Source organism: Passer montanus, unplaced genomic scaffold, assembly GCF_014805655.1.
Source record: "Passer montanus isolate IOZ18808 unplaced genomic scaffold, ASM1480565v1 scaffold16, whole genome shotgun sequence".
Lineage (NCBI taxonomy): Eukaryota > Metazoa > Chordata > Aves > Passeriformes > Passeridae > Passer > Passer montanus.
Window position 1 is genome coordinate 5,200,260 of NW_024363160.1, and position 25,424 is coordinate 5,225,683.

Below are 25,424 nucleotides of genomic sequence, written 5' to 3' on the forward strand. Positions count from 1 at the left end.
AGGGCCCGGGCCGGCCGCCCCCGGCGCCGCACGCTCGGTGAGTAGTCCCGTCTTCGCAGCGGCCGGGAGGAGAGCCCGCAGCGCCGCGCCGGCTCCGCCGCCCTGCCCCTGGCGAGGCTCGGGGGGTGGGGGAGATCCGCCGCCGGGGCGCGGTTGCCCGGGTGCCGTTGCCTCCCCCGCCCACCCCTCCGCGGGGCCGCAGCGAGCAGGAGGCGGCGGGGAGACAAAAGCGGACAAAGGAGGCAAAAGGCGTGTTCCGCTGCCGGGGTAGGGATGTCTGGGCACCGCTCTGCGCCCGGCGGTCCCGGGGAGCACCCGAGCGAGCTGGGGCGGCGAGGTCGGCCCCGGGTTGCCGGGTCCCGGGGTGCCCGCCGCCGCCGCTGCCCGGCTCCTGCTTTGTTCCCCTTCCCTCCGCCTGCCGCCGCTCCCCGGGCCGCCGAGTTGTAGCGGAGTATTTATTTCAGTGCATTTATTTTTAGGCTAGAAAATAAAAGGCTTGGCACGGCGACCTTTGGCTGTCGCATCCGGCGCCAAATAAAAGGGTCGCGCTCTGGCCGAGGCCGCCCCAGCTCTTATGTAAATCCATGTGCCGTCCCCAAGGACGCGCGGTCCCCGGGGCGCTGCCGTGATCCAGCCCCCGCGGGGACGGGGACAGAGGCGCTCCCCGGAGCTCAGCGCAGACCGCGGGGTCGGGCGGGCAGAGGCCGGGGCGGCGGGGAGGGACGGGGCCGCTGGGGCCGCCGCCGCTGACCTCCCGTGCTTGCTCTCCGCCCCGCAGATCGGCAGCAACCCCCCGGAGCTCCGTCACCGGCGTCGGCGGCGAGGAGAGAGGACGATGCGGGCGGCGGAGCGGGCGGCGCTGCCCCGCGGCGGACGGGCTGTCCGCGGGGCCCCGGCGGGCGGCTGCTGAGCGCGGCGCCGCGGGCATGCGGCGACGAGGAGCGGGAGCCGCCGGCAGCGCGGGCGCCCCGGCGGGCGGGCGGCCCCTCGAGCGAGACTGAGGGTGGATGGAGCCACAAAGGAGTTTGGCTGACACGTGCGGCGGGGCGGCCGGCGGCCGCGGCTAGGGCCACCCCCCTCCCCTCCCTCCTCCCCTCATCGCTATGCTGCGCTCTCGCCGGGCCCCTCAGCGGACTCGACGCACGGCAGCGATGGAGCCGGTCGGGCTCCTCTGAGGCCGCCGCCGGACCCAGCATGGCCTCGGCGGGGACCCCGGAGCAGCGGCTCCCCGGGGCGGAGCGGCCGGCGGCGGCGGCCGGGGGCCGGGCGGACCAGGGCGCCGCCGCCGTCGCCGAGGCTGGACGGCTCCCCGCCGCTGCCAGCGGCAGCGGGAGCTTCCCCCCGAAGACGGAGGGCAGCCAGCCGGCGGCGCCCGGCCGAGGGGTATCCCTGGGCCCCCCGCTGCTGCTGCCGCCGCCGCCGCCGGCGCTGCTGCTGGCGGGCCCCCCGGGCAGAGCGTGCCTGCGGGCAGTGCTGGCGGACTCGCGCTTCTTCCTGGTGTGCATGTGCTTCCTGACCTTCATCCAGTCCCTCATGGTCTCCGGCTACTTGAGCAGCGTCATCACCACCATCGAGCGGAGATACAGCCTCAAGAGCTCGGAGTCGGGGCTGCTGGTCAGCTGCTTCGACATCGGGAGCCTGGTGGTGGTGGTGTTCATCAGCTACTTCGGGGGTCGCGGGCGGAGACCGCTCTGGCTGGCCGTAGGGGGGCTTTTCATCGCCCTGGGCGCTGCGCTCTTCTCCTTACCTCACTTCATCTCTCCACCGTACCAGATCCAGGAACTGAACTCCTCCGTCAGTAACGAGGGCTTGTGCGTGGCTGGCAATGGCACTGCCAAAGAGCAGTGGGACTCGTCGGCCTGCGTCAAGGACACCGGTGGAAACGACCACTCTCTCTATGTAGCTTTATTCATTTGTGCCCAAATCCTCATTGGCATGGGCTCGACACCCATCTATACCTTGGGACCAACCTACTTAGATGACAATGTCAAGAAAGAAAACGCCTCACTTTACCTAGGTAAGGCAACTTAAGTACCTGGGTACTCTGCTGAACCCCAGATTTTGCTGAGGGGCCAGTTACAGGTACTTCTGCCTCAGTCCTGCTGAACATCATCTGACAAGTTTTCCTTTTCAAATGACCTTTTGAAGTAAAATTGCCATGCTCTCCTGTTTTAAAATGTTTTGTGGCATGGTGAACAGTAGTAACGGGTGAAGCTAAGGCAGTGTGCCTAAAAGCAGTTGTACTGACTCCGTCTTGCACGGGTAATAGAACAACAGAGAAAGTTGTCTTCTCTGACGCGTTTCAGCACTTTGCAGTAGCTGGTGACTTTTTCGGAAAGCAGTGTTAAAATTTGCCCTGCCCTTTAGAGTTTCTTTTTGCTAACACAGAATTTTGTATTTCTAAATTCTGGTTGCTGTACCTTTAGCCTCAAGTGTCTATAATGTTAATGCTCAATACGCACTTTGAGAGAGTTTGTCATGCTTCATTTCACTTTTCCAGGATTCATTTTCCTTGAACTAGCAATGAATTTTGAGTGGCGTTGATACATCATCTGGCATCTCAGAGTTAAAAAAGCTCACTGATAAACCAAGCATGTAAAACCTTCAGGGCTGATTTTGGTTAGGGCAGCTCAAGGAGCACAAGGAAATGAGAGTCCAATCTGGCATACGTTTTTCAGCAGGTACAGATCTCGGATAACTGGGTACTAAACTTTACTGGAGTTTGATCGTGGTAGTCTGTGTAATGTGTAAGAAGAGTAACTGCTCCCTGACTTTGCATTAGCACCTTAGGTGCTTCTGTAAAAAATGAACCTCACATACCCTTCAAATTCTTTTCAAATAAGGAGAGGCGCTTAGGGGTCTGAGGGGTTGTGAAGGGGGTTTGGATACTCAGCATTACCATTTGCAGTTGAGTTTTCTTTGGCTTTAGGATACACGTGGAGATAATAATTGCATGTAAAACACACATTTATGGAAGTTACACACTTGTGGAGTGTGTGTGTAACTACTTTACTGAACAAAAGTAGTGATCCGGATCAGTGGTTTTATTCCTTTTGACCTGTTCTTTGGCAATTTGACTGTTCCCTGAACTGTTTTAAAGCCATGCACAGTCTGTGTGCAGTGTCTTGAAAAAGCCTGGGGCACTGGAGGTTTTTGGAAGGAGGGAGAGGTATTCACTGCATTGCTAATCTGCATGATGAAGTATTTGACAGAGTGTTTTTTCCCTCTCTTCTCCTGTCTGAGAAAGGTTAAGTGGTATGGAAATTTAGCTTAACCTAGCATTGACTTTATTGGCAGCATGAAAAAATAAAGCATCTCGTTACAGAGGTTACTAAATTGTAGTTTGGAACTTTTGCAAGTAGGTGATCTCAAACAGTCCTCAAAAACGAAAAAAAGGAAATGCTGCAGGTGAGAAATGAAGGGTAAAAGAGGTGAATGGCGAGAGAGGCGGAAATCTTTCTCCAGCAAAGGGGAAGGCAAGGTCAATGGGGGGAAATCCTCGCTGTGCAGGAGAAATGATGCCTACCACTGATGCGCCTCTAGCACAGGAAATAGTAATGGAGTGACTCAGGTAACTTTAATTGCAGCGAGGTTAACAAAGGTAAAAGGCACCAGCAGCTGGGTAGACTCCATGTGACCCTGTGGCTGCTGCCAGACACTGAAGGCAGCTTTGATCTATCCTGGGAGGACCCTTGTAGAGTCGAAGTTCATTTTTAGTGATTCAAGAGAGCAAAGATGAGTACACCCAGCTACAGTGTATGTGAAAAATTTATGCCTGTGATTTGATTGTGACCACAGGGAGAAATAAAATGAACACAAAGTGTGTTTAAATATTGAATAAAATGTACTATCACCTCCATTCAGTCTTGAAGCCGCTCAGGGCTAGAAGCAATGTTGTCTGCTGTTGGAAATCTTGGTATTTTTTAAATGGTGTGGAGTTCTGAGGAAGCATTTAAGTTATTAATCTTTAAGTATTTGCCTCACTTCAGGTACAGGCTAGTGACTTTTTGAGGGGCAGGAGTAAAATCTGAGTTTTTGGGGGAGAAAGAAAAAGAACATTGTTTGGCACGTTGATGCGAGCAAACATGTTTTTGTTGGATCTTCTCAATGGTTTGGAATGTTGAATGTCCTTGAGGGGAGGGATTTGTGGGCAGCAGACAGCTCAGCCAGGTGCAGGGATGGGATAGAAGTGGCCTGGGCATGGCTCTGCAAGCCTGCCACCTCACATCCTGTGTTATGCAATGCCTGGTTCTCCAGGTGGTGTGATTCTGTTACTGGGGAAAGCTATGCAAGTGATGCCAAAATGTAAAATGTATGTCTGTGTGGAGGCATGGGCTAACAAAAAGTCTTGGAGTAGGCCATGGCAGTTGAGTTTTTAAAAAGAGATGAAACCCCAGGGAAACAGATCCCAGTCACACAGATACATGTGTTTGAGTAAGGACAGCTAATTAATAAAAAAGTATCCTCTAACACAAGATGGAAGGTCACTTACATGTTTGTTCATAGTCATGCTGGTATTGCATTCTATGTTTTTCTTCCAAAGGAAGATAACCCAGGGAAACAGGCCCCAGTCACACAGATACATGTGTATGAGTAAGGACAGCTAATTAATAAAAAACACAAGATGGAAGGTCACTTACATGTTTGTTCATAGTCATGCTGGTATTGCATTCTATGTTTTTCTTCCAAAGGAAGATAAATATGTATAAGTGTACACCTGATAAAAGGTTCACTGAGCTGCAGAACTGATGAGGTTTTTGACCCCGCAAGTGTGCCCACTAATAGTAGGTCAGTAAAGCCCCCCTTGAGTATCACTAATCCCGATTCTGCAAAAACTCACCTTATGTGGCTGTGGAAGCTATCTTATTTATTTTCCAAGTTAATCCAGCTCAGGGCTCGAGTGGCGATAGCATATCCTCTTAAGTGTAGGCATGCAAGCTCAGTGTGGACAGCTGTTTTAACATTCCTGGCTGGAAGTCCTCCTCTCAAAAAACATATTTGATGCTTATACATAGTCTCTTGGCTGCCTACACTTAAGTCCATCTGTCAGAATGGCACAGTGCCAGTTTACAAGGTGCTGTGTTGTTTTTAGTAGGACAAAGGTGCCAGGCGGGGATGTGTGTTTGGGCTGCCCGCAGAGCAGTGGGTGAGCTCTTGTGTGGGATGTCTCTTCCTTGTGAAGCAGTGTCACCTCCGGTTCTCCCACCCCTTAAACTTGACAGTACTTTGATGCCCTGATGCTAGCTTACAGAAATGTGTGACATTAGGCTTGAAAACAAGTCGTGATTGTAACAGGTGCCGACGAGATGTAAGAACTGGTTCCCTTAATCACAGATAATCCAAACGGGAAGTTGCACACTGTGTAAAAACTGGGCAGTCACTAAGTGGTCTTCATCTTCTCCAAAGTCTGTCCCTTCTGTGCTCAGCTGTACTCTGATGTGTCTGTTGTCAGCTGCCTGATGTGTGCAGGTTCTTCTTTTAAGTATTTATCCAATTAAATTAATTGCAATTCAATTTGAAGTTGAATTGGACTTCCTGAGTCTTGTTTTGTACTCTTGATGGTGTTTCTGCTACTTGTCAAATTCTAGCACTTAAACCACTGTGATTTTTCTAAACACTGTGGAGTTTTTTTGTAGGGATCCAAGAGTTTGTCTTGAATGTGAATTTGCCTTATATTATATGAGGATTTTTAAAAGCAGTTCTTTAAAATTAAGTGTGGCACTTAGAAGTTTTAATAGTGGCTGAAAACTTTAAAATATTTTTCTTCTTTTGCAAGTGGATATTGTTATAAAAAAATAATTTACCCTAAAAATTTACACTTAGAGAGGGAGTATTAGGTTTTACAGAAATACTGCATAATGAAAATACTCTGGCATTCAGGAATGGCTTTTACCAGTATCCCCCCAAAATGACTAATGAACAAACATGTCATTGTGCTAAGGATGTTTTATTTCTGTTTCCAGAATACTGTAGGCTGGTTAGGATATGCTATGGGAAAAGTGTCTCAGTTTAATTTTATGCAGACTGTCCCTAGGTTTTGGAACAAACTGTAATTACAAAATGCAAAGATAAAGGTTTTATGGGATAATGGCTGTAAAATTGGATAAACCTATGCAAATGGGCTTGGTACAGACAATGGCTGAAAGCCAGGGAAGTGAAGTCATTTCATAACTTGGAAAAAATATTTAGACAAATTTCAAAAATATTTTGGAATCCTGCTTTGTTTTTATGAGGATTGTTTGTGTGGGTTGCTGTTTCTAGCATTAGGTAAACCATTTCACTGTGACTGTATTTTGTCTGAAAAATACCTCCTTAGTAGTATTTTACAGGGGCGTGTTCTATATACGTACCCTTCATGTCTTTGTTACAGACTTCCCTGAAGTCTTTATATATGGATGTATGATGATTGTAGTTATTGTACTTCTAGTTAAATCTACCCCTATATCCACATCCCACTTGAAAGGAGAGGGCAGGAAGGGTAGCTTCACATCAGAATCCCACCACCTCTGTCTGCTGGATCCCAGGGCATAGCCCAGCTGCCACACAAGCTAGATCTCTGTAACGTGACATTGCTTGGATATTGGCGCAGGAAGCACTGGATTTTTGTGCCACTTTGATCCATTTTGGTCTGGCTGCTTCTAGGTTTATAGATGTCCCTGGGACACAGGAACTGGAGCCCACTGGGGGCATCAGGTCCTTTATGCGGATGCTACAAGGTCATTGAGGTTTCCTGAGAGAGTGTCAACTTTCTAGCTGAGCAAAAGGGACCATCTAGAAGAAGGGAAACAGCTGACCAGCATTTTAATTTTATTCTCACCAGTCAGCTTATGATTACTTCTGATTTACTTTTGGAATATGCTTCCTGATATCCAAAAAGGCTAGTTTCCTACAGGCTTTTCTCAGCATTGATCCCTATAGTTGGTAAATCCTGCAGAAATAGTGTGTTTATTTTTACAGCATGCCTGTGAGAAGGAAGATTTTTTGAATCAAAAATTGAGGCAAAAGTGCCTCACCAGTGTTCGCAGTATTTTTTATTGCTTTCTCTATTTTCTTTGTAAGGGGGAAATGTGCAGAACTTGTTTCTCAAACACATGATTTTACTTTATCTGAGAGAAAGCCACATCTAGTTTTATGCAGAGGCAAGCACTAATCACTGCACATCAGCAGGCTGTTTTTGTGCAGACCTGGGGTGCATCAGGCACAGCCAGGCAAGGGAGGGGATTGTCCCCCTCCGCTCTGCAGTGGGGCAGCCTCGCCTTGAACACTGTGTGCAGTGATGGGTACCACAATATAAAAAATACATTAAACTATCAGCATCCAAAGGAGGGCAAGGAAAATGGTGAAAGACCTTGAGGGGAAGTCGTATGAGAAGTGACTGAGGTCACTTGGTTTGTTAAGCCTGGAAAAGAGGAGGCTGAGGGGAGACATCATTGCAGACTGCAGCTTCCTTGTGGGGGGAAGAGAAGGGGCAGGCACTGATCTCTCCTCTGTGGTGAGCAGTGACAGGACCCGAGGGAATGGCCCGATACTGTGTCAGGGGAGGTTTAAGTTGGATATTAAAAAAAAATGTTCTTCCCCAAGAGGAGGGTTGGGCACTGCATCAGCTCCCTAGGGAAGTGGTCACAGCCCCAGCCTGAGAGAGTTCAAGAAGTGTTTAAACAGTGCTCTAGGACACATGGTGTGACTCTTGGGGATGGTCCTGTGCAGGGCTATGAGTTGGACTTGATGACCCTTGTGGATCCCTTCCAACTGAGCATATCCTGTGATTCCGTGAAATGTGTGTGTGAAACACACACTTGTTTTGTTTGTACACTCAGCTGGGCAGAAGGCTGAGCTCACTGTGCTCTTGGCTTGGGATGCAGGTGACTGCAGCTCCTTTTGTGTATATGGGTTATACTGTTTATATGGATTATACTGCTTTCTCCCACAGGTGATTTAACACTCAGAGGGTGCAGTATTGTGCTTCTCTGGCTCTCTGTAACATCCCTTTTTTTTGTTAAAATGCTGATCAGGCATCTGGCACAGTTCCTAATAATTGCTTACAGTAGCACTGTGCAGTTTTATTGTCCTTTCCTATAACTGAGGAAATAGAAAGATAGATTTTACTTTTCTTCTTCACTTTAGTTTCCTATTCCATAGGTGGACTGATAGCTCTTTTTCATACTGTAATCCTAGATATTATTTTCTTAAGCATTTAGTGAAGCTGGTTTTTTTTGTGTACATAACAGTGAGTTCAGTAAAGAGTAGGGGCAGCCTTTGCTCTGAAGTTTTCTGCCTGCAGGATTTAATGTCGTGAGTGATATATCTTGCTCTGCCAGTGTCGTGTCCCTTAGGGATGCTTTCTGCATCTCTCCAGTTGTGTCCTTGCCATGAGCTATGGCATTGTTCACAAGCAGCTGTATTGACAAAGCACCACTTCCAGTAACTGGCAAAATGCACTTTGTCCTTCTTAGGAGCAAGAAGAGACTTAGGCACATGCTTCTCTGATTCTCTTCGTATTAAAGGACAAAAACTGGGTTGGATCCAGGGTTCTGAAACTCACTGAATTCCCAGGCCCAGTTGTTCCTCTTGCTTAGCATTTGTCAGAATGGCTAGCATTTTGTTTCTGAGGTTGACAGTGCCCTTTTCACCCTCTTGAGCTTGGGAATAGTGTTTTCTTGGAGAGCAGCTCCCTTCTCTGTCAAGCTCTGCTGCAGGGCTGGTTTGTGCAGACAAGTGTCTCCACCTGCTGTGGTCCCGGAGCAGCTTGGAAACCTAGACATGAAAGTGGCCTTTAAGTAACAGCTTGTTTGTAGCTTTTGCCAGGAACTGAAGGCTTGGGATCTAGTGTCTGATTACCTGGGGGCTGGAAACTTTAGCTGTGTGCTGGATACCCTGACTGTTTTCTAAAAGGTCACTGTAACTACTCCTGTTGCAGGTGGATTAGAGATGCTTTGTGTTTCATCCATTTTCCCTTAACTCTCATTCAGTGGCCACCTCACCTGGGAGGACTTAATTGCTGTGAAAGTGCTTAGGCAGTCAAAAGAGAGGAGGCTGGATTTCTCTGTACTGTCATTAGGAGTCACATGGGTTTCTGTCTTGGTTGTGCAGGAAATACAGGCAATTTTATAAATGAGTCAGCCTTCTGTTTCATCCTGAAGACCAGCATCTAAAAATTCAGGTTTTTAAAGTAGATGAATGGAATTTATCCATAGTTTTTAAAAGAACAGAAAACTAACTAAATCATATTAAACTTTCATGCTCTTGTTTTAATCCTGTGAAGTCTGTTTTACCCTGATAGCACTTTAAAACCCCTTGTTTCTTGTGAAGAAAGAGCTCAGTTTTCCTTTTTTGTTGTTTTTACATGCCTTTCCTATTTATTTTGAAAAGAGTTGAGAAGCCACCATGCAAAAATGGCACATATTTCAGCTGGTTCCCTTTGGCAGTTTTTGCCACTCTTGACTGAAAGGTCAAAGTAAGCACTAGCTCTGACTTGGCTGCTGATGGATGGGGCAGTGCCACATGAACTCTGAGGGCAGGGCAAGCTGGTCACCTGTCTTCCTGTGAATTGTCACCAGAGCTGTCAGAATTTCAGCTCCCAAGTCCAAGGATGTCTCCGCAACCCCCTCAGCAGCCACAGGGATGCTGGGACTTAGTAGGGCTGTAATGGGAAAGCTCTGAAACACCACAGTTGGAAGAGGAGCAGACTGTTGGCTTTCTGATTGCTGGGGTCCATGCTTTTATTCAAGCACCGTGGTCCTTTTGCCTCAACTCATTTGGACAATCTGGGCACATGGGCTGGAGCTAGAAAATTTATGACAGAGACGGCTCTGCAGTGCACATGCAGCTTGATTTCACCTGAGTCAGCCAGATCTATACTTCAACTCCTTCCAAGTGCCCAGAAAAAAAATAGGACATTTCCTGTGATGGGAACAAATATATCACTTCTCGGCAGTGTGGAGATGTATGGGCTCTGTCCTGCTCTGCTGCTGAACAGTTTGGGCATCTGTTGTGCTGTCACAAGGCCAGAAACGTAGACATTGCCAGCATTAACAAGAGAGCTAAGGAACCTGGGGCTTTCAACTGCTCTTCTTTTCTGCCGCAAGGAATTTGTTCTTACCTGAGAAATCAGGAAGTGCAGACACAGAAATTCAAGTGTTATTTTATGCTGCCATTAGACCCGATAATCTAATCAGAAATTATTACCTCTCATGTAAGTAAACAGCTTACTTGGCAGCAAAGACAAATTACACCAATGAAAAACATCATGCTCTGGTATGAATTACATTTTGTGGTGAGTTTGAAGGAGATACAGTCAGAAAAAAAACCATGTATATTTTTCCTTGTAATTTGAGCAAGCAGGTAGAGGAATTGTGTCACATGAAGTGCTTGTGAAGGAGTACTGCTTGTCCACTAATTGTATGCTTTTGCGCTGTTCATCTTTGGTTCTTTTCCCCATTTTTAGTACAAGTTTCTTTTCAGCAGCTTGCTTCCTTTTCATCAGCTTGCCAGGATATTTTTTTAGTGCTTCCACTTCTTTCCTTGCTTATATTGACGTTAACACTTTGCTTACATTGCCCCATGCACAGTAGGACCTCAATCTGGTGGTTGCCCTCTGCACCTTTTATCTTTGATGTTCACTGGATTAGAATGAAATCCTCAAGAGTGTCTCAGCAGTGATTTTCTTAAAATCCAGCTGCTCTGAAATCAGCTTCCAGCTCTTCAGTTTTTTGAATTTAGCAAGCTTTTCTAAATTAGTGGCACCTTTCCATATTTACCTCTTTTCAATTGACTTCGAAGTGACAAAAATTAAATCTTGGCAGGATTCCCCTGTGATAGTACCATTTTCTTTCTGTATTAGTTAAGCTATCCTCTAGAGTCAGAATATTTCAGCTAATGCATATATTAGCTGAGTATATCTTCTGATACCTTGTCATTTGCTATTTTGCACTTAAGTTGTAGTTTACTCCGGTGTTTGTCCTGGGTTTCTTCACAGCTGTTGACTTCAGGTCTCATGTAGGAACTGAAAGGTGCTGGTGTGCTTCTGAAGTCAAGTGCTTTCAATCACACCTTGGTTCCTGCTTCTCCTTTTTTCATTCTCTGACTAGATTAAAATCTGAATACCCGACCTCCCCAGAAGTCATTTCAAGTAATGCATTTTTGTAGATAATCCAAAGTAGACAGGGAAATAGCTGTGAGCTCTGCTGTGGTGGCTGCTAACCTGTGATTTCTTAAACAGAATGTGTCAAGCAAGCCTCATTTGCATCTACAAATATCTAAAGGAAATATTCTGAAATATGTTACCTGACATTGCTGTGTGTTAAGCTCTCCCTGTACTTTAAGAGAAATTGCTGTATTCAGCTGAGCTGTTAACTCAGTAGATTTTGCTTTGTATAACAACTGAAAACACTATCTTTTCCAGCAAAGGTTCCAAAGGAATCAGCTCATAGGCTCAGAGGTCAAATCCATGTGAAATTCATGAGCAGAATAACCTGTGTATGCTGGTTAGGTGGGAACATTCAGCTGAAAAAGCCCCAGGAAGAGTCAAGGAGAAGAGGAGGTTGAGTGTCAGCAGCAAGGGATGTTAGTGCCTCTTTTGTGTGTTGCAAGCCAGAATGGACTCTGCTCAGGAGGCACCTGCCAGGGACAGCAACTGGAGCCCACAGGAAAGGCTGAAGATGCTACTGTAAGTGTCTGTGGAGTACAGGAAAGTCCCTAACAAGGCTGGGGAGTTTTGGCAATGCAGAGAATGCAGATAAGCTTTGCTTCTGATGTGCTTTTCTTCCTCACAGAACAGCATTTTCCACTTTTGCCCAAAGTGCCTCTTCTCCATGCCATTCATTGGTGCCTGACATTTCAGTAGCTGGAGTTTAAAAAGCAGTAGCAAAATAGTATTTCATTTTGTGAGTTTTTAATCTAAATTTATGTTTCTGCTTGTTAATTCATCCTAGTGAGGGGAAAAAGATTTAGTGATGAGTGTAACTTCTAGGATGCAAGTAGCTTCAGTAATAATCCTCCTGTTTAAAAAACGTAAAACAAATGGTTACATAATAATAGAGTCTGTAATTGTAAATATGATGGGCAGTGTATATCAACTTGATTTAATACAGCTGTCTAGTGACAGAAATAGTGAAGGTGTCCCTAGGGAATTTTTATAGTTGCAGGAGAAAATAGCACATGAGCTTTTTTTGAGTCTGCAGTATAGTAGTGCTGATGCACATCAGTGTAGGCATTTATCTGGTAAGTTATATAATTGGCCTAAAATAAGAATTCTAAAAACCTGTTTCCTCTGCGAATAGCATGACCTAGGGAAAGAAGTGGGATTTTGGGGTTATCTGAAACAAATAACTGTTGGTTTGTTACCGTACCTGCATTGTGTTACTGGGGGGAATGTTAGTCCTGTTACACAATGAGAATAAAAAGACTCTGAACTCAGCACTACATTGTCATAATAAAATGCCATACTGTAAATAATTTTACAAAAGCATAGCTGGGGAGTGAATTCATGCTTGAATGAAGAGCTGTATTCTAAATTATAGTTCCTAAGTAGCTATTACGCTGTTTTGATACATAGAAGTTATGTGTAGTCATTGACCTCAGTGACTGAATGGTTTAAGGATATTGTGATTATAATGGTGAGGATAGAGCTGGCTGGTGTGAATTTCTTTGACTGCAGAAGCAAAGTAGGCAATAGTATCCATGTGTTTACTCCTATCCATGGTTTCCCCAGAACCTCTGGGAGGAGGAAGATGAGCACTACTCAGAGTGCCCTCTGCATTTAGGAGTAACTGTGACTCAGCCTATGGAGAAATATAAAAGAAGACCTCTCCTCATTAGCTATTGCTTCTTGTCTTGATGTTTGTTAGCAATTGATTTTTGCTTAGATGGGGTCATTTATTGTTCTTACTGAGTTTGTGGTTAATTGCACTAGCTTTGGACACTCAGAAACAAGTAGGACACAGACAACAATAGGGATGCATGTGGTCTTGAAAAGCAAAATAAAAAGAGGTTCCTGCCCCCATGCATTTGTGATAATTAAAAGAAGATCAGCCTTCTATGAGAAATGGGGTAAAACTGATGGACTAATATTGGCCAGGCCAGCTAATGGGAAAGAACTTGAGAAGAGCTTTTAAGCCTGGTGAGTCAGAAGCCTTGGGTACATATATGCCTTCTCATCTTCTATAAGACATTCAATTAACCAGAGAAAAACAGAGTAATGTATGAACTAACATAATTTTAAGAGTTCCTACGCTGTCATTAGCAGCTATTACTCCTTTCTATAACTAATAATAAATTTTAAGTATTTGGATAAGGTGAAAGAGGGCTGTGTATCATCAGATAGATCTATAATTAATTTCCTTTCATGCCTATTCCCCTCTTCATCATCTCCTGCATCCCCACACTCTAAATTTAAATCCTACTGTAAGAAGACGTTACCATGTGTCTGATGTAGTGCCACGCTTTCAAGAAAACTCTGTTTTTATTCTCAGATTTATATTGTGTGTTTATAAATACCTTGAGTATTACAGAGACTGAGGAGGGGATCTATCATGTGTTGCAATTTCAGTATATTTGAGAAATAATTTCTCATGGTTTGCCCAAGTTGGCATTCTGAAATCTTTTACCAACTGCCAGGACAAGGTTGACCATGTTCCTCTAGGAAGAGTAGATGTAACTGGTAGAGACAGTGAGAGGACTGATGAGTGGTTGTGGTGGAAGAGTTTGATAGCCATAAGGTTCATATTAGCAGGTAGGCATCCTACACTATGAGCCAGATGCTTTTTGTTTGGATTGTGCCTGATGGGAAAAAATGGTGCAGTATATTAGGAATATAGTGCATTTCCCTTGTCTAGTTCAATAGGAAACTCAGATTAATTATTTTGTGGTCTGAGCATTAGGATTTCTCCAAAATACAACTGTGGGGTAAGCAACTCTTCTAGTCCTGAATTTGTCACAGTTTTCATGGTGTTTTTGAAGATATTAAGAGAATTAGTAGCATAGCATTAGAAAAGAAGGGTTGATGTAACCCTGGTGATTGTGTCAGTCACTGGATGCTCTTAGGACTGCTCTCTGCTGCTTTTCTGTTGAACCAGGAGAGTGTGAGGAGCAGCATGGTTATTTTATGTTTTATGGGCCAAAGAACCATACAGGAATTCTGCTCTTAATTCAGTCTGTGTTGCACTCCGGTTAAAAAGATTTCTTTTTTTCTTTTTCCCCCTAATTTTCTTGAGTAACAGAATGGTGTGGAGCTGAGGGAGCTGACAGCTGGTGGTTTTCTGATGTGGGAGATTTGACATGAAGAATATGTGTGGGTGTGATACAACCCCTTGGTGATATGCTGTGTACTCTTGTTATACATTGTGCCAAAATAGACAGTAATCCTCTTATGTGGGATTGTCAAGTAAGTAATAATAGAGCACAAGTCAGTGCCATCAGTTCCGAGATTTTTTTTTTGGATAAACATAATTGTTATTCATATCTCCTAGATTCTTTAGTACTTCTTAATCTTTATATTAAATAAGTCCTTATTCTAAGTCCTGCGAATGTTATGTTTTACAATAGTGATGTCAGCTGCTATCAAGACTTTCCTATTCATCTTTCTAATTGATGCTCTTGCTTTAAAAAGGCCACAGAGATTTTGAGTTTTATAATTCAACTCATTTCCTAATGTGAAAACTTCAGATGAAGAAAAATTTGAAGATCGTTTTGTCTGCATAAAACATTTCAATTGTCTTACAAGGAGCCCTGAAAAGATCTGAAGCAATCAGAGTTGCTGTCTGCAGGCTGTTCATCCCATTTAGGAAACAAGAAGTTGGCTGCTCTGCAGCAGGGCAGACACGATAAGTTGTGCTGGAGGAGAGAAGCAATTAGCTCGACAGCAAGCACAGTCAGAGCAGAAAGGGAGGTCTGGAGGCGTTTAATTAATACTAATGCTTTTGTGCTTACAAGGACCAGCAGCTTACTGCTGTCTTGCTCTTGTGGTTCTCAAACCTGCTATCTAATGAACATTAGATTTAGTAAAGCTTTCCAGAAAACTTAATTAATTACAACTAACTGTGACACATTCCCCCTGAAGGTAATGAGGTACACCTGATACTGAGTGGGAATAGGGTCTGAGCTGTAAAGCTTTTTCATTTTTAAGCAGATAACAAGGCCTTTTGGGATTTTTGTACTACATTTGTTTTAAGTAATCTGAAATAATGGGAAAAGCATGTCATTTATTAAACAGTTTTCAAGTCACCAAACCAATTAGGGAGAAGGAAACCCTTTTTTCTTTTTTTCTCCATTGTGAAAAGTTTTGGGCAGGTATTATTTTTGTTAAACTGAGTTTGATGGCAAAATTACTTTTGATGGAAAAGTCACCAGTGTGTACTTACTTGCACAGCTTGACATTTTGAGATGCAATTTGCTATTTAATTCTCAATTTTTATTCATTTTAACTTCCATTCATTTTTAGGTGGAAAATATGGGTAAAGTCCCATTTGGTTGAAGGTCACTTCTCTGTGTAACTCTTGCTTCTGTTTTCTTCTAGTACATCATTCAACACATACCTAGACTTCATTATGCTGGAGAGAATTGCTTTTTCCATTTGCTCCTCATGAGAATACCAGCTCTGTGGCTTCAGGCTTACATGTTTTTATATTTATAAATGTTTTCCTGACAGGTTTCGACAGTGTGTGTTAATAAAAGGATGATCTCTATGATGATTTATTCTTTGTGCAGGAGCACCAATATAATCCAGTTTGAGTTGTAATCTACAGATTTTAGTTTTGGTTAGATGTTGCCTGTGTTTAAATATCCCTGTGTCACCTCTTCTGTTAACAGTTATCTGTATAAACAGCTTTATTATTCCATTTTGGGAGCAAACTTCCATATCACATTGCAGTTAATGCAGTGTTTTATCACACTAATTGTCTGTTACTGCAGTTTTTGTGCAATTAAAGTATTCTTATTGCACAATATCGTATTGCCCAAGACTTGCATAACAAGGTAATTAATCTATACTATCTCCAAGGAGTAAATGAAAAGTACTGGATGAGGGTCACAGCCTTTGATAATTATTTATGTTATAAGAAGAAAGCTGAACAGAAATGCTTGGATTTTCCCATTTTGATGGATTTTTAAGTGCATAGCCTTTTGTCTCCTTAGTCTTCTGGGACTTTCCAGCTGGACGTTGTTACTGCTGAAGTAATAGCTTACATGGTACATAGCATCATGGAATCATTTAGATCGGAAAAGAAAGACCTTTAAGATCATTGAGTCCAGCCTTAGCTGAGCATTGCAGTGCAAGTTTAACATTAATTTGAATTGGATCTGGAGGCTGTTTTCCTGAGGGCTGTCCCTTAGCTTTTATCATCAGCAGATGTGTTTGGGTGCGATGTGCTGCCTGGAGGGGTATCTCTGACCGCACCCTCATTTCCCTGTGCTCTGGGTGCCTGCTGCTGCTCCTCCCTGCTGCTGGCTTCCAGGGTTTTGTGAGTGGCACCGAGCACACCTCCAGCTGCTGTGGCATGGCTGCCAGGGCAGGTTCGTGTGCCGGCTTTCGTGGGATGGGGCTCTCGGAGCCACCCGGGGCAGCAGCCTGCACGCACGGGGTCAAATCCCACCCAGCATCTGAGCCACAGAAAAGGCACAAACAACTGGATTTTTAACATCTGCCTGAAACTTTGGTTCCTTTAGTCGGACACTTTCTTGAAATGAGAGGTGTTTAGCTGAATAGCTTTTGTATTTTCAGTATTTTGGAAGAGAGGCTTTTTCTTCAGTGCCATATTTGGAACAATGACTTCCTCTTTTCACATTTTTCAGTGGAATATTTTCTCTAGAGGTTTTTTCCTGTCTATTATTGTGACTGTTTGAAACTCCCACACTGTAGCTAACAGTTACATTATGCATTGATAAGCTTCTTACACACTTGTAAATACAAATTTTCAGGGTTATGTTGTAATGAATTGTAATACATTATTCATAAATGTGGTGCTTGTGTAGAATAGAAGCCAAATATAAAAGCCATTTGGTCTTACACAGTGTTAAGTATTGAAAATGAATGATAAAGTGATAAATGAAGAAAATACAATAGGAATTGGTCTCCCCTGATTATAGACATGCTCCCTTTCTTTCCTTTGCAGTAGGGGTTTCTCTCCCTGCATTTTGAACAGACTAACAGGATGCTGCCTAAGGTACCTTGTTCTCCCTTCCCTCAAACATTTAATTTTCTTTTCTTAAAACCAGGAGAAATTATATTTATGCTAAAGTGTTTGTAATCTGCTTTTGGATACTGCAATGATGAATCTGATCTAAAAAAAATAGTGTAGAATAGCCTTTGAGATTAAGTGCTGTTTTTTCACTGAGTATCACATAGGGAGATGGATGTTACAATCCAAAAAGGTATTTATTCTGATTCCAAATACATTATTCTTACAATGAAAGGTCAAAGAATTTTCATTTAGAGATGAATAGAATAGCAAGACAGAGTAATGCATTCTGTTTTTTAGAAATGGCAATACATGGAAGAAGGTGATCCTGCAGAAATGTTAGCTGAAAAAGCTCTGTGAAGCCACAAGGCAGGATACCACCACATGTGAGTGCTAAGGGAAACCAGTGTTGAACCCCACCAGTGGGGAAGGGCTTGTTTTCAAGCCTGGCTTTTCCTTCCCCTCAAAAATAAAGCTGATGAGTCTCTGCAAAGATCAATATCTCCACTGTCACAGGGCTACCTGTGTGTGTGCTTTTAGCTTGGTTTTGTTTATTTTATTTATTATAAATGCAGGAGGGGGGAGTAGCTCTATTCTTTAAGATTAAGACTTGATTGTTTGGCTTTCCTTTACCTCCTCCCTGGCCACGGATACCTGAAGTTGTATTATTTGAGTGATGACATCCTCAGCCTGAGGACCTCTGGGAAGCTGTGCAGTGGTGCCATGCCAGTGGAGGACTTTGGAAAGGAAATTAGACAAACCAGTCAATAGTAATAGCTAAAATAATTTAGAATTGTTGCAAATGTTTTTGTTTTTTTTTCCTCCTAGAAGATCTTTGCAGAAATGAAAGTTGCCTATTTTTCCTTTTTTTGGGTGGAATAAAGTAGCAGCAGTAAACATAGCACATAAAATGTAAGACTCAGGTCTTACTGAAAAGCTAAGTGCTAAATAGGCAATTACTCATCCACTAATCAGCGCTCCTGTTTTCCATCTGAGAGTCTTCAGGATATTCCTGAAACTGGGAAATAAGGAGGAGAAGGCTGTTTTCTAATTTTGTTTCTTCCTGTGACAATCTGAAGACATTTCATTGATTTCTGTGGGTTTTTTCCCCCTGTATCACGTCAATGTAAAGGAGAACATGGTGTGATCTAAGCTTTTTACTTTTCTTTTAAAACTATGCAAATAGGTTTTTTTAGTGCATCTTCTGAGTCAGTTCTATAATTGAAACATTACATATTTTCTGTGATTTTATGGAAAAAATTACTGTGTCAAAATATTTTCTCTGTGGACATTTGTAAAGGTACAACAGAAATGAATGGACATATTCACAAAAAATGGCTAGGAAAGGCAGTGTCCATCAGCTGTGTGCTAAATGTCCTGAAGAGAAAAGCCTGGGGTGGTACCTCTGTGTTGTTGCTCCACTGGAAAAGATGCATGCTGTTAAGAGTTACCTAAATAGTTTCACAGGTATGAAACTGAGAAGTAGCATTTTAGTTTGGTTCTTCAGCTGTGTTAGCTAGGGACAAGTGTCTGATTCTGCTGCCACATCTCTGCTGGTGTTGTCACTGCACTGTTTTGATCTTTCAGTTAATTTTTTCCCAACAGTTTTAGTGTTTGAAAAGCATAATGCCGTGTTACTATCATTTGTGTGTTCTGAAAGAAACATTTGCCTGAGTGGTTTATTTTATGAGTTAGCAGATGGTGATTTAAATGTGCTTGAACCAGCAAGAGCCTTCGTTCTGTAAGCATGTCTCTAGCTCAGAAAATCTCCACAAAGCATTTACAAAGTGATGAGCAAAGTAACTGTGGTGTTTAGGAGCACAAATGGAGCAGCCATGATGTGTTTGAGAAGGGTTTACACAGTTTTGGGGGTTAGGATTGGCCTCTAGGCAAGGACATGTTACTCTGGTGTAACATGTGGTGCACCTTAGGCATGCAGCAGGTGAGCTGCTTGGTGGAAAAAGAAATTACTGTGAGAGATCTCCAAACTGAATTTACTGTGCCATGTTTTCAGTGTTTTGGGTCCTGTGTTCTTTTTATGAGTGTTACCATGATATACTTCATAAAGCAGCTGAAGAACTTCACCTGCTTAAGAGGTTACAGGAGATGAAGGTCTGTGTTTCTCAAAAGTTCTGCAAAGACCCTTTTTTAACTTGTTTTGTTTTGTCTGAGCCATTTGTGGTCTAAATATAGTGTCAACACTGATGGCAGAAGTAGACTGGCAATCTTGGATGTTTTTTCAAATTTATTAGAGACTTGCAATGTTAGGGAGAGGCATATGTCAGATAAAATTATCTGTGTATGGATATGGATCATATGGATCCAAGTGTGTTCTGTTAGCATATATAAATAATTTATACAACAGTTTTAGTTCAAGGCAATGTGATAGAGAGATGTTTGTTCTTGAGGCAGTTTTTTATTGTAGATTGTGTTTTTGTTCGAAGAGTTTGTTAGAAACAAGTATGATTTAAACTGATTGAAAATTTAAGAGCCTTCTTGCTAGTGTTGCATTTGATTCTTTTAACTTTCGTATTGTGTCTCTTGTACAATGACAACCAGTCATTTTACAAGAGACAAACAAAGGCTTGCACTGCACTTTCAGATGTATGTGTTCAATAAATATTTGCAAGTGCTCTGTTGAAACTCTGTCTGCACTGTCATAAATTAATCTTATGACAGTATAGTTTCTTAAAATGATCACTACAGTGGATAAAAATTGCAGTTAGGTATAACTTTGGAGGAGTACCAGGTGTTTCAGTTTTTAGTGATGGACATTTTTTGTCTATGAGCTGTGGGCTTCTGCTTGTTGTGTTGGCAAATTCATCAGTATGAATCTGAACATGTGGTTAAAGATCCAGCAGTGTGTTAAGACATGTCTCTTCTGTCACATGTTGTAGAAAACTCCCAAAGAGTGGGAAGATGCCAGATCAATTTTCATTAGACTTAGAAAAGCTCTGACAGCAGCAGAGACCACTGGTAACACTTGCAATCATGGTTATTCCAAGCAACTCCAGTATCATTCCTTGAGGACCTCCCTGTCAATCTCTTTCTCTCTCTCTGTCAGAATAATTTAATAACTGAGGTTAAAATTTCCCAAGGAGACTAAGGAAGTCAAGGGACCTGACTTTCAGTGAATTTCAGTGGGATTTAGGGCCCAAATTGAATTTTCTTTGCAAACATAAGATTAGAGTTTCGACAAATTGCTTTTTTGTGATAAATTGATTGAAAGCTGTGATAGTTTGCAGATTGTGTGCATAAGAGTAATCTTCCAATTAAATCTTCCTAGTGTAAATAACTGAAAACATGTTCCCTGTGAGAATACATGCAAATGGACAAAGATACTAGAAAGAAAAAGTCACTGAGTTGCTTGAATGAGCAAAATCTGCATCAGGAAGTAAGTTTGATTTTCATGGGTACTTTATATGTTATTTCCTGAGCCTGCCTGAGCAGTGGCTATGCAGTACCAGCTCCAGGTCAGTTTTTCAGTGTCCTTGCTCTTTGGTGCTGTCAGATCCACCGTGGCCAGGGATGGCTCAGGACAGCCTCGAGGTCCCCTGGCTGCTGCAGCCACTGCTGAGGCCACCGCCCATGCTGGGACAATCTCTGCTGAATGCTCTGCTGATGCATCTGTGAAATGGCAAAGTGCAGAGGCCAGCTCTGGCCCTTCCCTTGGCAGGGTAAGGCCTCTGGAGATGTCCAAGGCAGCATAGCCAGCAAGGGAAGGTGAAGAGGCTTCTTGCCTTTTGGCATCCTTCTTTGCAAAGGATGAAGTCTGCAAAATCTACTGTGTTAGAGACAAAAAGAGAATTGGTGGGATAATTTCATGCTTTATTGGGCCAGAAAGGACTGTTATGTTCATTTACTCTGACATCTGTGTTCAATCAGATTTCATTACAGCGTTATCCCTATCCAAAGCTCTATTTATATAAAACCATATAGCTTAAAACAAAGCACTCACAGTTAGAGAGAATCTGCCATGTCCCTAGGAATATCATAGAGTTAACTATTTTGTTAAAAAAGTTACTGCCTGAGTGTGTCGAAAGTAATTTCTACATAGCCTCTAGCCCCGCATTTTTTATGTCTGTGAAAGAACCTTTTACTGTTGAAGAATAAAAATATGCTTAATAATCTGTTAATCTAAGTAGTTGAGAAACAGAGCTGTCATGTCTAATTCTGCTCACGGAAGAAAGAAAAAGCCAGAGTGAACAATCTTTTTTTAAAAAAAATTGCAGACTAAATGAAAGGATATTGGCGTTTTTCTCTAAAATATGTCAGCTGAATAATTAAATTACCTAATTAGTAAAAGTAATTTTAGCTGATTGGAAATCTTTCAGATTCTGTGAATCAGCCATATATGGTGTTTTGAAATAATCTTGGAAAGATCCCTGTAATATAAATAGTTTTCTCTTGGAAATGCCAACACTGCAAGTTAGTAATACTTCTGTATTTTATTAACATATCTTATTGGAACTGGGAATGAGCTGCAAAAGGAGCTGTAAATCACAGTGACAATTTATATCTTAAAAAGAAAGACAAATGTAGCTGTGATATTACCTTTGTAATAGGAGAACCTTTTGTTAGAGTGATTTTTTAAAGCTACACATGGTGTTTAAATTATGCCTTTTAATAACACTGATAAAAATGTTGTAGTAGTCTTGCTCTGACAAATTATAATGCAGTTAAATCTTGATTGTGAAGGTATATTGATTTAGGGATTTTTATGTAGAAAAAAATTATTTGGTTTTGATCATATTGAAATATTTAACTTACATTGAATTATTTTGATCTTTATGTGGGACTACATATTAGCATTTAAAAAATAATCTTTTTTGCTTGACTCAGAGACAAAACCCAACCAAAGTAAACCACGTAAAATACATTACTTAAAATGTCAAGCTAAAATATTTTTGCTGTTTTTATTTTATTATTGGCATTGCATGTCAATATCTACCTTTCCTCATGAGGCATAAGTTTGTTTCTTTCAGGACCTGACTAAAATGGTCTAAGGAAATATATTTATAGAATCATATTTATTTATAGAATCAGTTTGTTACTAACGAATGGTGTCGGTGGTGATTTTCTGTACAAAACAAAAATATAAATTAATTTCCTGCCTTTTGGTTTCTTACAAAACAGTATTCACCTCTTTTTTCCGTGACTCTCTGTGATCTTCATTTAATTTTCTCTGATTTTCTTGAATATCTCTAACAATTCATGTCCCTTTATCAGATTTAGGAGGATCTTTCAGGGATCTGCAGCAGCAGCTTGGTGCTTCTGTATCCTATTTGATGGGGCTGTGTCAGGAGTGTCAGGGTCATTCGAGAACAATTTGTTTCTCCCTGGTGGGGCACCCATTAGCTCCTTGACCATGGGGAGGGAAGGATTTGCTGGGGCACTGCTTGATGACATTTTTCCATAGCTGGGATGAAGAGATTCAGTTTGGTGCTACAGCAAGAAACTCTTCTGTCCCCAGGCAGAACATGGAGTTGAATGAGCTCTCATGTCTGTCTTACGATCCCTCTGTGGAAAACACAGGAGAGATTCATACCCAGAACCCAAAGCTCAAGTTTTATTTCCAGAATCAAACATATCACCATAATTTCAGCTTCATGAAAGTGCCCAAACAATGTTGTTCTTTTAAAGACCTTATTTTGAAGCTTTGGAGGTTTTCATAAAACAGTGGTGTTGTCCTTTAGCTAAAATAAATGGTCTCCTCTATTTATAACTGTTACACATGGATGGAAATGTTTTTCAGACTCTTTGACCTGTAATAATATTTTCAATATTGTTTCAAATATGACTGTACAGCGCTGCATTTCACTTTGCCAATTGCTGTTTAATATATTTTTATTGAAGCTATTGCAGCTTTCAGCCTTTCTGAATGCAGCAAAATAATTTTTTAGCCATACAATAGATGTTAAAACTCACAGGGTCATCTGCAAATTGCTGGAATAATGGGCTTTTGCTTACAGGCAGATTTTGCGTCAGATATGAGTAATGAAGTGTAATTACTGTTGTTTCAGTTGAAAGATGAAAATGTAAGTGCAATTTACAAAGAAAATAAGAATTGCTGTGTGGCTTGCCCTTCTTTGCAGTCTATTAGCGAGAGGTAGTGAAGGGAAAAATGATCACCAACATTTTCAATAATTAACCTGTGCCTCCTAGGCAGAAACCAATTTTTGAATGGAAATTAATTCTGAGGGAATATGATTGAAGTAATTTACCCCTTTACTTCTTTGTTCTGTTGTCTTGCTGATGGAACAAAGTAAAAATGAATATATATAAATATGTAAGTGTGCTTACTAACTTCCCTTTCAGTTGATATTTGGTCTATTTCTACTCCTTCCTCACATTTTCTTTTCTAGGCACAAAGGAACTGGCTTTGAATAATGATGAAGTATAAAGGAATGTGTGTCAAACCTGCCTCTGAAAAACAGGTAGTTGTGTGCCATTAACTGATTTGTGCACAATAAAAGCACACATCCATAGACATTGGGTATTTAGTGTATATAGATTTTTTTCTAAGGAATTGGTACTTATTCCTGGTTCTTCTTATGGTTCATGGTAGCATACTCTTAACATCTGGTTCTGTGCCTGGTAAATTTCACTGGGCTCTTCCCTGCTTTTCTTCTGGGAGTGGGTGTATTCTCCCAGCTCAGAGAGATGAGAGGACCTGAGTAATATATTCCCGTTGGCTTGTAGTCTTAGACTACCTGAACATGATGTAAAACAAATTAAAAAGAAATCATAATACAAAAACTCTGAAATACTCTTCTGGGCTAGGTTCTGCTGGTCTTGAAGCTATGGACCTTTCTAGCTGTGATTTTAAATTTGATTTTTTTTTTTTTTTTCATTTTGGGATCTGACCATTGAGGTCTGCTTGAAGGCCAAATCTCAGCTTTCACAGTTTGATATTTTTCACAGTTTGATATTTGAAGAAATGCAAGTGAACAACCCTGCCCACTCTAGTGTAGTTAGAAGTAATGTTAAAGACATAAAAGTATGTTTTAAGAAGCTGAGATCAACAGAATCTATAAGCATGTGCCTGGGGATAATCCCTAGTGAAAATTAAATGTGTATATGTAACCTCAACTGCCAAGCCATTAAAAACCCCCAAAGCCAAGCAATTAAAAGGCAGAGATCAGATATTCCCATTTGACATGACCTTATGGAAAGAATGCCAGTGAGTCAAGAGGCTGCTTTAGTATCTTAAAGATAGCCAGCAGCTTCAGTGTCCTTTTAGTAGGAACACCACTGAGTATTAGTGCAGAAGTGCCAAATCCTGCCTGCTCCAAGAGAGAAGTCACAGTGGCTTCAAGAATGCTGTTAATGTGAATTTTTAATTCATGAGTGTGGATTTTGCTCCTAGTGTTTGAATTAATGGGAAATAATACAGTGAAATTATCTAGCCAGTTATTAGTTATTATCTAACAAGTTATTAGTTAAAGGTTTTAAAAATAATTTGGAGTAGTAGCTTGCTTACAATTTAGTTAATAATAGTTATATTCAGTAGATAATTTTCGGTATGGAAGTGGACACTACTATGACATTTCATTGTTTCATTCTTTGGAGTAATCAGAACTTTGGGATGCTGACAGACCAAGAATTCAGAAGGGACCAAGGAGTTACTCAGAAAGTGTTAACACAAATGGTCAGCATCTCTGTCTAGTTGCCTTACTATTCACAAAAGAAAACATTTTTTAAGAAACATGCTCTTTTGATAACTCACAGTTTGGGAATTCATGCCTGGTCAACTTCTTGGGATATGTTACCTTGCGCTAATAATGCAACCTACCAGCATAAACTTAAAGACCTTGAAGGTATGGGGCGTTTTTGAGAGCTCATTTCCAGAAAGTAACAGCCAAGAGCAGAGCTGTGCCTTCTGTTGCATCTCTTCTGACATTCTGACTCTGTTCAGCACAAGTAGTGTGTTCATCTGTCTGAGACCTAAAATTCAATAACAGTACTTTTCCATATCAAAATTTCCTCTGTATGGAAAAAAAAATAATTTGGAGTTTTAAGAAAGAACACTGTTACTCATGTGTTTAAGCAGTTGTTGACAATTCTCTTTAAAGAAAATCCCAAACATCTGTTTAGGTTACCAATGCCTTTGACTTCATGGAAAGAATATCAAGACATCTTTGTTTTCAGTTTAAGTTCTGATCATGCAAGTATAGGTGTGTATATCTTTGGTCATGCAAACAATTCACATCAGCGGGGACTAGCCATATGCTTAAAGTTAGTTGTACCTGC

The 25,424-nt window shown here is 42.0% G+C and overlaps 1 protein-coding gene across 1 annotated transcript in view; it reads left to right on the forward strand.

Moving 5' to 3' along the window:
- SLCO5A1 (solute carrier organic anion transporter family member 5A1) overlaps positions 1–25,424 on the forward strand; it is a 139,948-nt gene that overhangs the window by 65,811 nt on the left and 48,713 nt on the right. Inside the window, exons 3-4 of the mRNA XM_039702772.1 lie at positions 60–267; positions 779–2,017. Coding sequence (XP_039558706.1) covers positions 60–267; positions 779–2,017 — 1,447 coding nt within the window. The remainder of the gene's footprint in view (positions 1–59; positions 268–778; positions 2,018–25,424) is intronic.